We start from the raw sequence: 15,498 nt of genomic DNA, 5'->3' as shown, positions 1-15,498 counted from the left end.
GTTAATTTTTTGTATCTTTGGTAGAGATGGGGTTTCACCATGTTGGCCAGGCTGGTCTCGAACTCCTGACCTTGTGATCTGCCCGCCTTGGCCTCCCAAAGTGCTGGGATTACAGGTGTGAGCCACTGTGCCCAGCTGGTATGAGCAATTTGAATCACACATTTGAATAACTGTTGGCAAACATCTTTATAGAGAAATAAGAAATAGATGAGTTTAGATGGCTTGTGATGTCAGCTTGGTGGTCAAACTGAAGCATTTTCTGTTTAGATAACAGTAAGTTAATTTCTTTTAGCAGTTCAAATATTTTCTTTCTCTGTATCAACTAACCTCCTTTTAGTAGAAGACTACTATATTGTGTATCAGTCAAATAAACCACTAACTATGATTCAAAACAAAGGAGTCTGTATTATAGATTGACTGTTGTATTGATTTTTATGGCTATAATAATGTAATTTTAGCCCAAAGAGGTTAGGCTAGGTTTTGGAGTATGTGGAAATGAGTGTATCCACCCTCAAGGAACTCCCAGTCTAGAGGCAGCTATCATTAGACCTGGGCTATTGTGATTGTTTAATAAATATTTGTTCATTTAATGGGTGAATGAAGGGATGGGTTCTATTTATGAGTTAATTTTACATCGTTACATAGTATACATATGTGTATACATACTATTTATATGAAAGTTGGAAATGAAAAATTCATAAAACAGCATTTATGAAAATTTTACCACGTGATACATTCTGATTTTAAAAATTTTAATCAATTTCTTTAAAATTCTGTCATGGTCCATTATATTGATATCATGAGCCACTAATGGATTGTATCCACGGTTTACAAAACATTCTAATGTTTAGGAAACGGAATAATTTCTAGGATCAGTATTGATGGATTCTTGGCAACAAAACCATTAATCTTTGGGGAACCTTGCAATAGATGAAATTTTAGGCTAGGAAAAAAGAAAATAAAATAAAAGCTCATTCTGACCATGGGAATAGCCAAGGAATTACAAAGTTAAGTTTTGAACCCTTTCTGGACTCTGACTTTTTTTCTCCGTAATTTTATCAGCCTTCAAACAGTGGCCGAGCCGCAGAACTCCTTGCCAAAGAACAGGGAACAGTGCCTGGATTTATTGGTTTTGGAACATCTCAGAGTGACCTAGGCTATGTTCCTGCTATTCAAGGAGCTGAAGAAATTGACAGTCTTGTAGATTCTGATTTCCGAATGGTGCTGCGGAAACTTTCAAAGAAAGATGTCACCACAAAATTAAAAGCAAGTTTTCTTGTTTTCATAAAAATTATCAAGAAAATCCCTTTGTTAAAATAAAATGTTATTAGCATGTTTTATGTAAAGAAAAATGAACAATTTATTGCTAAGTTCTTTTATAATTGTACTTTTTTCTGACACAGAGTCTTAAACTTAGTTGATATTTATTTTCTAGGTTGTAAATTAGTTTGTTACACTGAACTTTTTTAAACTGCTTTGGAATTTTGGCTGTATAGTTTTTCCCATTAGGGAATGTAACTTTGACCTTGTAACTGTAAATGAGGTTTTTTTGTTTGTAGATGTTTTATTTTTTAAAAAACAACTGAAGAGTTTCTACCATAGTAGCCTGTGAAAGAGCTCTTCAAACTAGTCTCATATGGCATAAACAGAAATAGTGTATTCTCCTATTACATAAAATAGACAAAGCTTCCAGAACAGAATAATCAATAGCCAGTATTATGGTTGTTAATCCTAATGATGTTAATAACTTACTTTTAGGCTATGCAGGAATTTGGAACCATGTGTACAGAGAGAGACACAGAAACTGTGAAAGGAGTTCTTCCATATTGGCCTAGAATTTTTTGCAAAATTTCACTTGTAAGTATTAAAACTTTGCTAGTTTATTTCTGTTGTATATTTTTTGCTTGGAGTCATGGAGACTCTCAAATTTATAATGTTGATTTTTGGTGAGGGTTATTAAATGTTATGTCAGCATTGTTATGCAGATTGAATTGTTTACACTTGAGAAGAGCGTGGAAATAAAAAAAAGAGATTGAGGCCTGGTATGGTGGCTCATGCCTGTAATCCCAGCACTTTGGGAGGCTGAGGTGGGCAAGATCACTTGAGATCAGGAGTTCGAGACCAGCCTGGCCAACATGGTGAAACCCTGTCTCTACTAAAAATACAAAAATTAGCCAGGTGTGTTGATGGATGCCTGTAATCCCAGCTACTTGGGAGGCTGAGGCAAGAGAATCGCTTGAACCTGGGGGGCGGAGATTGCAGTGAGCCAAGATTGCACCACTGCACTCCAGCCTGGACAATAGAGCAAGACAATGTCTTTAAAAAAAAAAAAAAAGGGATTGGATTGTGTTGGGTTATGAAGAATATTTAGGAAGTCTGTTTTCAGAAATTAGGTTGTTACTAGAGAATTACCCAGGTGCTTTCCAGTTTTAATAAATTTTGACAATGATTTTATTCCCTGTATATTTGCTGCAGAAGAATGAGTGAGTTGCTTAATTATTGAAGACCCAGCTTTTTTTTTTTTTTAATTGAGATGGAGTCTCATTCTGTCACCCAGGCTGGAGTGCAGTGGCGCGATCTCTGTTCACTGCAGCTTCGTCTCCTAGGTTCAAGTGATTCTCCTGCCTCAGCCTCCTGAATAGCTGGGATTACAGGTGTATGCCACCATGCCCTGCTAATTTTTTGAATTTTTAGTAGAGACAGGGTTTCACCATGTTGGCCAGGCTGGTCTTGAACTCCTGACCGCAAATAATCTGCCTGCCTCGGCCACCAAAAGTACTGGGATTATAGGCGTGAGCCACCAGGCTCGGCCTCAAGGCCCAACTTCGAATCTGTCTTGAATACAATCCTATCTCACTGGGAGAAGGGGAGAAAGAAAAATTAATAAATTATTTTACATAGTTTCTGATTTAAAAACCTCCAAATTACTGATTTTAAAAAAATGATTTCAGTTTAGCTTAATACATAGGTGAATTCTTGGTAATGGGTCATTATAGCATATCCAGAAATGTCTGTGATTGTTTTTATGGGCTAGAGCTATTTTAAATCACATTTATATTTTTAATAGGATCATGACCGTCGGGTCCGAGAAGCCACACAACAAGCTTTTGAAAAACTTATCCTTAAAGTAAAGAAACAGTTGGCTCCCTACTTAAAAAGTTTAATGGGATATTGGCTAATGGCTCAGTGTGATACTTACACACCAGCTGCATTTGCAGCAAAAGATGCATTTGAAGCGGCTTTTCCTCCAAGCAAGCAACCTGAAGCCATAGCATTTTGTAAGGATGAAATTACAAGTGTAAGTTCTGGAATCATTCTGAATCTATTTTTTTTTTTTTAAGTATTTAAGGGTTATAAGCATAATGACAGCTCTTTTACTTGGGATTGTAGGGGAATGAGTAAGTATAGTATTTCCAACTGAAGGTTGCCTTTTTAAAATTCTGTTTAGTAAAATAACCATTTTGGATCTTTAACAAAATTAACATTTTGGATTGGATCTTTCTACAGTATTTACATTTTCCATTTTAATTTTGAAGTCTTAATTTATTATATTTTTAAAAAGTAGACATGTTTTATATAATCTAAACAAGTAATACATCTAAAAAAAATCTAAAATTATTTTCTCTCATGTTTCCATATCTATATATATATACAGATCTAACTTAGTGTCTTTTTCTTTTTATTGGCTCTCTGGTATTACTATACATGGATGTACAATAGTTTATTTAACTCTTTTTAGATTAATATACATTTGGATTTTTTTCCAATTTTTATCATAACAAATGCTATTTCAGTAAACATTCTTGAGTAGATCTCTTCATACCCTTGTGGGAGTGATACTTACTAGAACTTCTAGTAAGCATATGTTGGGCCAAAGAATAAGAACATTAAAAATTTTTATAGATAATGATAACTGGCCCTTCAAAAGGCCAAACAAATTTATACTCCCATTTTCAGATAAAGTTTCTCCACACTGGGCCAACACTTTTGCCATAACTTTCTCATAAAAAGTTACCAGCCATACCTATTTGTGGCTTTCAGTGTGTCTGTTTCTAGTAGTGTCTCATTTCTTCCCCCTTCATTTGCTATTCCCAATATATGGACTAGAAAAACCAGACAACAGAGTTGTTAGAATTATATTGAGAAATAAAAGTAGATGAAGTATAAGTGAGGAGGGAATTGATAATTTTTTGAAAAATCTATGCTTGCATTTATTCCCTTATTTAGTACTCCTATGTTTCCACAACACCCTGTGTATAACCCTACTTAAACATTTCCATCTGACCCTCTCTCCCTGCTTTGCTTCCTCCTTTCAATTAGCCATCCTTCCTGTGGCTCTCCATTACACTTTAAGTTCAAATTTCTTGTCTTGACATACAAGGCTCTGCATGATCTGGTCCCTGCTTACCTATCTAATCTCTTCACCCAGCACTCCCCGACACATTACTTGATTCTAGTACCCCATTTGGGTTCTTCCATTCTTCATTTCTCAGGTGTACCAAGCGTGTTTTTCTAGAGAGAGTGTTTGTAGCTTTAATCATATGCTCAAATGGAGTTTTCTAACCCATCTGTAACATAAGAATCATTGGTTCATTTAAAATGCCAAGTTATAAATGTTACAAGAGTGAAGCGTCATGAGTTTGGACACTAAGAGCTTTAGGAAATGGATTTTGAGACAACTAATTTGGCTCTTCATAGGCTTTAAAAAAATAAATTTGTTCTTGGCTTTGTCATGAATGGATAACTAATCATTGAACATGTGGGTTATTTCTTCCATTTTATTTTCCTTTTAGTTGGCTATGTTACAGTTCATTACAGCTATTGGCATTGAACTGTCTCTAGTTCCAAACCCATGTATTAGAGAGGAGTTAGGCAAATGAAAATCAAAATGTCACCATTATGATAGTATATCATACTGTCTATAAGACATGGGCTCTGGGTCACACCATTGGTTCTAGACCCACTCTGCCATCAGCTAGCAACTAGGTATGTGACCTTGGGCAAGTTTCTGTGCCTTCATTTCGTATCTATAAAGCAGGAATTAACTTGTACTTCATGGAGTTTTGAGGATTAATTTAGTTAATGCCTAAAATGTGCTCAAAGCAATACCTGGCACATGCAAAAGCTCAATAAGTGTTAGTTATTTTTATTTCTGATAAAGCAGTTACTGGAACAGTGGACTCCCTTGCACTGCACCCCAGGAGGAAACAGACTTCCCCATATTTGAAAACCTCATACCTTCCTCTGTGATGGAGCAGAGCACAATGTATGGTGTTCTTTGTGGGCAAGCAGGCTTACAGAAAGAGGGGAGAGGAAAGCAGAGCCTAATTTCTCTCCCAGATTCACATTCACTTCATTGCTGTGTGCAAGAGAAATGGAGGAACAAGTGGTCAGGAGTATTTATAGGTGCGTGGGGAAGAAGTATCTAAAGCAGCTAACCTTGGGAATTGATAGGAAAAGGAAAATTGGTAAAATTCAAACCTTTCAGTTTTGCTACTTGATTCTGCTCTTAGGTAAGATGAGGTTTATGGGGATTTTAAAAAATGGATTTTATTTAACTAGGCTCTGTCTGTTCACCATTGACAGTTCAGTAAAACCAAAGGCTTTGGTATTTTCCCCCCTTTGTAGGTGCTGCAGGATCATCTTATAAAAGAAACACCTGATACACTCAGTGACCCACAGTAAGTTGTATTGTTTCATTGTAACTCATGTTAAGGATTTGTTTCACTCATAAGTAATCAGATGATTTCAATGTGACGTTTTGTTTTTTTTTTGAGACAGAGTCTCACTCTGTCACCCAGGCTGGATTGCAGTGGCGCAGTCTCAGCTCACTGCAACCTCCAGCTTCTGGGTTCAAGTGATTCTCATGCCTAAGCCTCTCAAGTAGCTGGGATTACAGGCATGCACCACTACACTTGGCTAATTTTTTTGTATTTTTTATAGAGACGGGGTTTCACCATGTTGGTCAGGCTAGTCTCGAACTCGTGACCTCAGGTTATCCACCCGCCTCAGCCTCCCAAAGTGTTGGCATTCCAAGCATGAGCCACTGGGCCTGGCCCAGTGTGACATTTTTAAAAAGAAGGAATAATATATGTAGAGATGAAAATAACATAATGCTATATGTGAGATGCCGTATTAAGTGCTTTTACTTGCAAGTTGTCCTGCTATTTAACTTGAATTACCTGGGAGCTACGCATTTGGTTGTATTAGAAAGAGATGTTTTTATATGTTTCCTGCTTTACTTTTTGACAGTTGTAGGAGGAAGTAGTTTAAGGTCTGGTTGAACATAGTTGAAGAATATAAATAGTTCTGTTGAAAGAGTAGTAAAGTATTTTGTTTACTTCTATATTCTAATTAAAATTTTAAGAGTCCTTGAGGGAAAATAGTCTTAGATGGCTTGATATCCATTCCCTGGGATCACCCTTGTACATGCTACTGAGAGCGGTATACTTTCTCACTTATTGCAAGCCTTGGCTTTTCATCTACTTTCACCTTGCATTAGTAGTAAAGTATGTGATTAAATTTCTTTGTATGTTTACATTTTGAGGGGCGTTGGCACAGGGGAAATAGAAGATAGAAATAAAGCAACTTTGGTAGATATTTAATGATAAAACGTTTTAAATAGAACCACCAGATATATAGTTGGGCTAATTCTAAATTTTTTAATATATTTATTTTGTTTTATATCAAGAACTGTTCCAGAGGAAGAAAGAGAAGCTAAATTCTACCGGGTTGTAACTTGTTCCTTATTGGCATTAAAGAAATTGCTTTGCCTTTTACCTGATAATGAGCTTTATTCTCTGGAGGAGAAATTTAAGTCTCTTTTATCACAGAATAAGTTTTGGAAGTATGGAAAACACAGTGTACCTCAGGTATATTAATCTTTTTTATCTTAAGACATTTCTCTGATTCCTTACCCCCATCTTCTTAGTTTATGTTTTATGTGTATTGTTTATACTTAGAACTCTGCAAGCACATCTCAGTGGTAGGCTATTCATTTACTGAATTACCTCTCTTACTAGAATGTTACTCTGTTTTTACTTTTTTATTTAGTTTGGGCCTCAGATTTAGAATTATCAGTATGAATTACCATACTCCTTTGTTCATAGCACCTTAAAATTGGTGTGTGCAAGTCTCTTTTCATTTAATTAATTTATTTTTTCCCTTTTGTCTATCTCTCCATTCTCTACTTTCACTGGCTGACTGGTCTGCTATGTTTAATATATGTGCTTTTGTTTGTGCAGTTGATTATCATCATTCTTAGTAGCTACTTTCTATAAACTCATCATGAATACTGACTTAGTGAATGCTGAGGCATTGCCCTTACGGGAAATACAGGGTTAGGTTCTTGTGAGCTTCTATTCACAGCATTTTTGTCAGTTGATAACTGACATGACCAGTACATAACCTTGTTTTATGTGTGTTTCTGTTTAAAGACACCTTTTTTCATAGCTATTGTTGATTCATTAGCATTGAACTCACGGCCAACAGCACTAAAACTCATGCCTGAATAAAGCCTATCTAACTCATATTTTCTTTGTAAGGCACATCATAGCGTTCTTGTGCTTAGACACAATAGACAGCACTTCAGTGCTGCTGCTTGGAGGCCATTTAAAACATGAAATCACCAATCAAAAGCACAAAAATTTGAAAAAATACTGTGAAAAGGACACTTGTTTACAGTATGAGAGCTGAAATAAGGGAATGTTGTCTTGTTCAACCTCAGCTGGGAATGTGCACGTGGGTGACTCAGATATTTTGCCATTCTATGCATGTCCACAAATGACTGCAAGACACTGCAAGTTTTTTGTTTATTTTTCCAGATGGAGTTTCGCTCTTGTCACCCAGGCTGGAGTGCAATGGCGCGATCTAGGCTCATTGCAACCTCAGCTTCCTGGGTTTGAGTGATTCTTCTGCCTCAGCCTTCCAAGTAGCTGGGATTACAGGTGCCCGCCACCATGCCTGGCTAATTTTTTAATATTTTTAGTAGAGACAGGGTTTCACCATGTTGGCCAGGCTGGTCTCAAACTCCTGACCTCAGATGATCCACCCACCTCGGCCTCCCAAAGTGCTGGGATTACAGGTGTGAGCCACCGCACCCGGCCTAAGACACTGCAAGTTTTGTTTTTGGGGTTACAAATAAATTTTAGCAAGTAGGTGAACTGGCAAACATGGGATTTGTGAGGATTGACTGTATTTTTGAAAAATGTGCTTTTGTATGTGCTTGAGTTTTTAATTCACATAAATGATACTGTTATATTTTATTCCATTTATTACTTTTTCTTTATTGCTTTTTCAAAAAAGATCCCTCATGTTCCTGTATGTACATCTGACCCATGACTTCTACCTGCCTTGTAGTATTCAGAAGTTTGCATGTACCTATTCATTTAACCTGCCCATTCCTCCAGTGATAGATCCTGATTGCCTCCAACTCCTTGCCTTCACAAGTAATGCAGCAATGAACATCTTCATTCATGTGTCCTTGGATCTTAAGAAATTATCTGAATTGCTGAGTCAGTGAAGTGTGTGCATACCTAATTTCCTAAAATAGTGCCAGATTGCTCTCCTGAATGGCTGCATTACTCTAGACTCAACCATCAATACATGATGACTCCTATACTGCATAACCTTATATTCTAGCCATCACTAGGCAGCATTCAGCTGCTACCACATAATCTTATATTCTAGCCTTCAGTAGGCAACATTCAGCTACTTAGTTTTTCATCAGCCTAATAGGAATTCAGGTGATATCTCTCTTTAATTGGAATTACTTTCCTTATTGGTGATTTTGCATCTCTTCAAGAATTTTTAGCGTTTTTGTTTTTGTGTTTCTTGTTCATTTTTCCTTTTTTGGAGTTCTCTTTTTCTTTTTATGCAGGAGTCCCTTTTATAATTTAAATATTAGTCTTTTTGTCTTTTTAAAAAATTCTAATCTCATGACAGATTATCTTTTGTCATTTTTAGGCAATGCAAAAAAGCTCCCATTCTGTCACCTCTCCCATGTGTCTTATGTCAGAAAGAAATCTTAATTTTCATGTGCTCAAAGTCACTGATTTTTGCCTTATGAAGGCTATTCCCACCTTTAAGTCATAAAGATATTCTTATATTTTGAATTTTTTAGCTTTGTAGTTGTAGGCTTTATATGCAATTTTAACTTTCATATAAAATCTTTACTTCATCAATAATCTACCTTTTCATTTGGTGTTAAGTATAGATCTGGTTACATTTTTCTTCATATATGGTGAGTCAGTTTTCCTAACATTACCTAGTAAACTGTTTATTTTTTTTCCCTGTTGATCTGTGGTCATGCCATTACAAGACATTAAGTTCTTATATATTGCTGGGCACAGTGGCTTATGCCAGTAATCCCAGAACTTTGGGAGGCCAAGGCAGGTGGGTCACTTGAGCCCATGAGTTCCAAACCAGCCTGGACAACATGGCAAGACCCTGTCTCTACAAAAAAATAATTAAAAAATTAGTTGGGTGTGGTGGCACACCCCTATTGTCCCAGCTACTTGGAGACTGAGGTAGGAGGATCGCTTGATCCCAGGAAGTCAAGGCTGCAGCGAGCCATGATTGTGCCACTGCACTCCAGCCTGGGGGAAGAGCAGGAACCTATTTTAAAAAAAAAAAATCATACATTCAGAAATTTGCCCTAAATTATGTTCTGATGCATTGGTCTCTGTTTCTTGTTATACCAGTGCCACTGTCAGTATGACATTATGATATGTCTTTTTTTTTTTTGAGACAGAGTCTTACTCTGTCACCTAGGCTGAAGTGCAGTGGCACGATCTCAGCTCACTGCAACCTCTACCTCCCAGGTTCAAGCAATTCTCCTGCCTCAGCCTCCCGAGTAGCTGGCATTACAGGTGCCCGCCACCACACCTGGCTAATTTTTGTATTTTTTAGTAGAGACGGGGTTTTGTCATGTTGGCCAGGCTGTTTTCTTGAGACAGAATTTCACTTGGTCACTCGGACTGGAATATAGTGGCACAATCTCAACTCACTGCAACCTCCGCCTCCCAGGTTCAAGCTGTTCTCCTGCCTCAGCCTCCCGCGTAGCTGGGATTAGAGGCGCCTGTCACCATGCCCAGATAATTTATGTATTTTTACTAGAAACAGAGTTTCACCATGTTGGGCAGGCTGGTCTCGAACTCCTGACCTCAGGTGATCTGCCCGCCTCAACCTCCCATTTGGGATTACAGGCATGAGCCACTGTGCCTGGCCTTATGATATGTCCTAATACCTGCTCAGGTTAGTCACATTTTTTGGGTTGTATTTTTATTTTATTTTTTTTTTTTGAGATGGAGTCTCACTCTGTTGCCCAGGCTGGAATGCAGCAGCACGATCTCAGCTCACTGCAACCTCCACCTCCTGGGTTCAAGTGATTCTCCTGCCTCAGCCTCTCGAGTAGCTGGGATTACAGGTGCCTGCCACCACGCCCAGCTAATTTTTGTATTTTTAGTAGAGACAGGGTTTTGGCGTGTTGGCCAGACTGGTCTCGACCTCCTGACCTCAGGTGATCCACCTGCCTCGGCCTCCCAAAGTGCTGGGATTACATGCATGAACCACTGCGCCTGGCCAGAACTTTATTCTTTCATAAAAATTTCAGTAAATTTGGGCTGAGCGTGGTGGCTCATGCCTGTAATTCCAGACCTTTGGGAGGCCAAGGTGGGAGGATGACTTGAGGCCAGGAGTTTGAGACCAGCCTGCGTGACATAGTTAGACCCCATCTAAAAAATGTAAAAAAATTAGCTGGACACAGTGGGGAGTGCTAGTAGTCCTAAGTACTTGGGAAGTTGTGGTGGGAGGGTCACTTGGGTCTGGGAGATTGAGGCTGCAGTGAGCTTTGATTGCACTGCCACTGCACTCCAGCCTAGGCAAACAGAGTGAGATCCTGCCTCAAGAAAACAAATTCCAGTACATTTATTGAATTTCTCAAAAAAGTCTAACTAGAATTTTAATTGGGGTTATACTCAATTTATAGACCAATATGGAGAAACTTGCTTTCTTTATGTTGTTGAGTCTTCGTATCCATGAACTTCTCATCTCTTTCAATTTTGTTTTTGTGTTTTTTTTTTTTTTTGAGACAGAGTCTCACTTTGTTGCCCACGCTGGAGTGCCATGGTGTGATCTTGGCTCACTGCAACCTCTGCCTCTTGGGTTCAAGTGATTCTCCTGCCTCAGCCTCCGAAGTAGCTGGAATTACAAGTGTGTGCCACCATGCCCAGCTAATTTTTGTATTTTTAATAGAGACAGGGTCTCACTGTGTTGGCCAAGCTGGTCTTGAACTCCTGACCTCAAATGATCCACCAGGCTTGGCCTCCCAAAGTGCTGGGAATACAGGGGTGAGCCACCATGCCCGGCCTCTCTCAATTTATTTGGGTACTTTAAAATATCCTACAACAATTCTAAAAAAATCAACTTTATTGAAGTATAATTTGCACACAGTCCTATAAAATGCAGCCATTTTTACAGTTTAAGTTTTGACAGATGTATACACCTGTCTACATGTATATATACCCATATAACCACTACAATAAAGAAATATAACTTTTTTACCCAAAATGCGTTCCTTTTGTCCTTCCAAGTCATCCTCTGCCTTTATCCCAGGCAGTCATTGATTTGCCTCCCATCGCTACAGATTAGGTTCGTCTTTTCTATGCTTTCATATAAATGGAACTAGACATTACTCTCTATCTAGCTTCTTTTGCTTAGTGTAATGTTTTAAGATTCATTCATGTTGTTGCATATATCAGCAGTCCATTTTATTGTTTAGTTTCATATAGTTTTCGTGTGAACATATGTTTTTATCTTTCTTGAGTGAGGAGAGGAATTGATATGTCATATGGTAAACCAGTACACATTTATAGGAAGCTACCAAGATGTTTTCTAAAGTTGTAGTACTCCTACCAGCAATGTGTGAGATTTTTGCTCCATATCCTCATGTTTCATATTGTCAGCCATTTTAATTTAGGTCATTCTTCTGGGTGTGAGATCAGGGATTGCAATAGCGCGTGTGTCAAATCTGGCATATCTGTTTTTGTTTTTTTCATCCGCATGGACACGAGGGAAACATCTATTTTTGTAAATAGTTTTATGTATTATCCATGACTACTTTACTTCTACAAAGCAGAGCTAAGTAGTTGCAACAGAGACGACATGGCCTGCAAACCCTAATATATTTACTCTATATTTCTTTATGGAAAATGTTTACTGGCCTCTGGAATAGAGGTTTCTCATTGTGGTTTTAATTTGCACTTCCCTGATGACTAATGATGTTGAATATCTTTTAATATGTTTATGGGCCATTTGTATATCTTCTTTTTGGAGGTGTCTCTTGTAATCTTTTGCTTATTTTTTATTTCATATATTTTTTATTCCTAGAACTTCCACTTGGTTTTTTATATTTTCTGTTTCTTAGATGAAATTGTCTATTTTTTCCCCATTCATCCTCATTGTATTTTCCTTTACCTTATTGAGTATAGTTTTAATAGCTTTTTAAAATGCATGTCTGATAACATCTGGGTCATCTTGGGGTTGACATCAGTTAACTGTCTTATCCCTTATGATGAGACCACATTTTTGTGGCTCTTGGTATGTTGAGTAATTTAAGATTGTATACTGGACATTGTGAATGTTATGTTTTGGAGACTGGATTATTTTATATTCATCCAAATGGTATTTTTTTTTTGTTAGCAGGCAGTTAACTTGATTAGACCCATACCAAACCATTATGCCTGTGGTGGGAAATGGCTTAGCTCTCAGTTCATTTCTTGTTTTAGCTTTAAGCTGCTTCTAGTTTACTTGAGGCCAGGGGTTCAAGACCAGCCTGCGCAACATAGTTAGACTCATATCTCTAAAAAAAATTTAAAAATTAGCTGGGCGTGGTGGAGTGCACATGCATGGTTCAGAGATAAGCTGTAGATTTAGGCTGTTAAAATACAGAATATAGGGGTTCCTTTCTGTGGCCGTCTCCTTTCTAGAGTCCCCTATCACTCTCCTGCATCATCCCGCATTATCCTGGCCTTCTTTCCTGGTTCTTCTAGTTCCTCTGGCCAGAAAGATGTCAGTCTTTCTACTGAAGTTGTAGCTGGTCCTCTGCCTTTGTGATGGCGAGCACAGCCACGTTTGGGCAAAGCTGCAAAAATTGGGATCTCAATCTACATGGATCACTTACTCCCAGTATGATTCTCTTCTAAAATGCATCTGTATTTCAGTCTCCAGTGTCCTCAGGTAGTTGTTTTTTGTGTGGGTTTTACCCACAGAGCCTCCTTTTAGGAGGATTGATATATTGGGCTCTCACTCATCCATACTTTTTGGTCCATTTTAAAATTGCAGTTTGGTTATTTTTGAGTTGCAAGTGTGCTGTATTTATCCTGAGTAGAAATATGTGTCAGATAAAAGTATGATGAATGATTTCTTCCAGTATGTGGCTTGCCTTTTAATTTCATTAGTGTTTTTGAAGAGTAGATGTTTTAATTTTGATGAAGCTTAATTGATCATTTTTCTTTTATGGTTGTGCTTTTGATGTCTTATTTTTTATTTTTATTATTTGAATGGCCAGTTAATAGATTGATGTCTTATCTAACAAATCTTTGCCTAAGTTTGCAAAGATTTTCTATATTTTATTTTAGAAGTTTTATAGGTTAGCTCCATGTAGTGGATTTAGAGGGTTTTTTTGCATATAAACTGAAGATGAGAGTCAAAATTAATTTTTTGGTTATGTAGTATTCAGTTGCTAAAAGACTATCCCATCCTTACTCTGGCATCTTTGTCACAATTCACTTGACTGTATATGTACAACTTTAATTTTAGACTCTGTTCTGTCCATTGATCTGTATGTCTATCCTTACACCCAATACCATGCGCTTGATTATGAATGTTTTATATTGTGTTGAAAACTTCCAACTTTGTTCTTTTTCGAAATTCTTTTGGTTATCTTAGGTCTTTTGCGTTCTAGAATAATGTTTTACAATCTGCTCAGTCCTTATGGTTTTTGTTTCTTTCATGAATGAATGCTTGATTTCTAAGCAAAGCAGAATTTTCTTGATTTTTCTGATGTTTTATGATCAAAGTTTCTCAGTATAGCTAGAAGTTTGCTGTCTTTATAAATGTCATGTCTTTTAAAATACTTTGCTAACTTTGATTTGGTAATATTTTATATAAAATATACATAAAATATTTTGTGGGGTTAGATATGTATGTATTTTTAAATCTCACAAAATATTATACTCTCAATCTTTGTTTAGATTTGCCTATATATTTGCCCTCATTCTTTTTTTTTGAGACAGAGTCTTGCTTTGTCACCCAGGCTGGAGTGCAGTGGTGCAATCTGGGCTCATTGCAACCTCTGCCTTCCAGATTCAAGTGATTTTTGTGCCTCAGCCGCCCAAATCCTGGGATTACAAGCATGTGCCACCATGCCTGGCTAATTTTTGTATTTTTAGTAGAGATGGGGTTTTGCTATGTTGGCCAGCCCGGTCTTGAACTCCTGGCCTTAAGTGATCTGCCCGCCTCAGCCTCCCAAAATTCTGGGATTACAGATGTGAGCCACCGTGCCCAGCCTTCATCCTCATTCTTGAAAGAGATATTTGCTGAGTATCGGATTGTATGTTGGTAGTTATTTTTGTGTTGAAGATACTATTCCATGTCTTCTGATTAAATTATTGCTGTCAAAATTAACTATCAGTCTTACTGTCCTTCTTTTGAAGATAGTTTATCTTTCTCCTTGGGCTACTTTTAAGATCTTCTCCTTGTGTTTTCCCAGTTGCATAATGTGTCTTTGTGTGGATTTCCTTTATGTATCCTGCTTGGGATTTGTTGGGCTTTTTGAATCTTTGACTTGGTGTATTTCATTGGCTCTGTAAAATTCTCGGCTATTATCTCTAGGTATTTCCTTCCTCATTCTTCTCTTGTTTTGGGATTCTGATTAAATAGATATTAAACCTCACTGTATCCTCTATGTCTGTTACGTTTTCTTTGTTGTTTTTCATCTTTTTGTCTCTCCATGATGCTTTGCGGATAATTTCTTTTGCTCGGTCTTCTAGTTCACTGATTCTCTCTTATTTGTATCTAACCTCCAGCTGTCTTAGTCCATTCAGGCTACTTTAACAAAATGCCATCAGCCTTCCATATTTGCAGATTCTGCATATGTGGATTCAATCAACTGTAGATGAGGAACCCGTGGATATGGAGGGCCGACTGTATTATGCCATTTTATGTCAGGGACATTTTATGTAATTCCTGAGAATTTGGTATATGTGTGGGAGTGGGAGGGTGGGATGTCCTTGATCCAATCCCCTGCAGGTACCAAGGGATAAACTGTACCTTAGATGGAGTAATTTGTAAATAATAAAAATTTATTTCTCACGGTTCTATAGGCTGGAAATTTCAAGATCAAGGTGCCAGCAGATTCAGTGTCTGGTGAGGGTTGCTTTCTCTGTTTCAAAGGTGGCTCTTTTTTGCTGTGTCCTCACATGGCAGAAGGAGTAAATG

General features: G+C 37.6%; 1 protein-coding gene across 1 annotated transcript in view; it reads left to right on the top strand.

Moving 5' to 3' along the window:
• The window catches only part of LTN1 (listerin E3 ubiquitin protein ligase 1), a 64,525-nt gene that overhangs the window by 5,043 nt on the left and 43,984 nt on the right, over positions 1-15,498 (top strand). The window contains exons 2-6 of the mRNA XM_002830588.5: positions 1,063-1,266; positions 1,759-1,857; positions 3,068-3,298; positions 5,629-5,681; positions 6,692-6,872. Of these exons, the coding sequence (XP_002830634.4) occupies positions 1,063-1,266; positions 1,759-1,857; positions 3,068-3,298; positions 5,629-5,681; positions 6,692-6,872 (768 nt within the window). The remainder of the gene's footprint in view (positions 1-1,062; positions 1,267-1,758; positions 1,858-3,067; positions 3,299-5,628; positions 5,682-6,691; positions 6,873-15,498) is intronic.

The sequence above is a fragment of the Pongo abelii genome, chromosome 22 (assembly GCF_028885655.2).
Source record: "Pongo abelii isolate AG06213 chromosome 22, NHGRI_mPonAbe1-v2.0_pri, whole genome shotgun sequence".
NCBI lineage: Eukaryota > Metazoa > Chordata > Mammalia > Primates > Hominidae > Pongo > Pongo abelii.
This window is presented reverse-complemented; position numbering and strand designations above follow the sequence as displayed.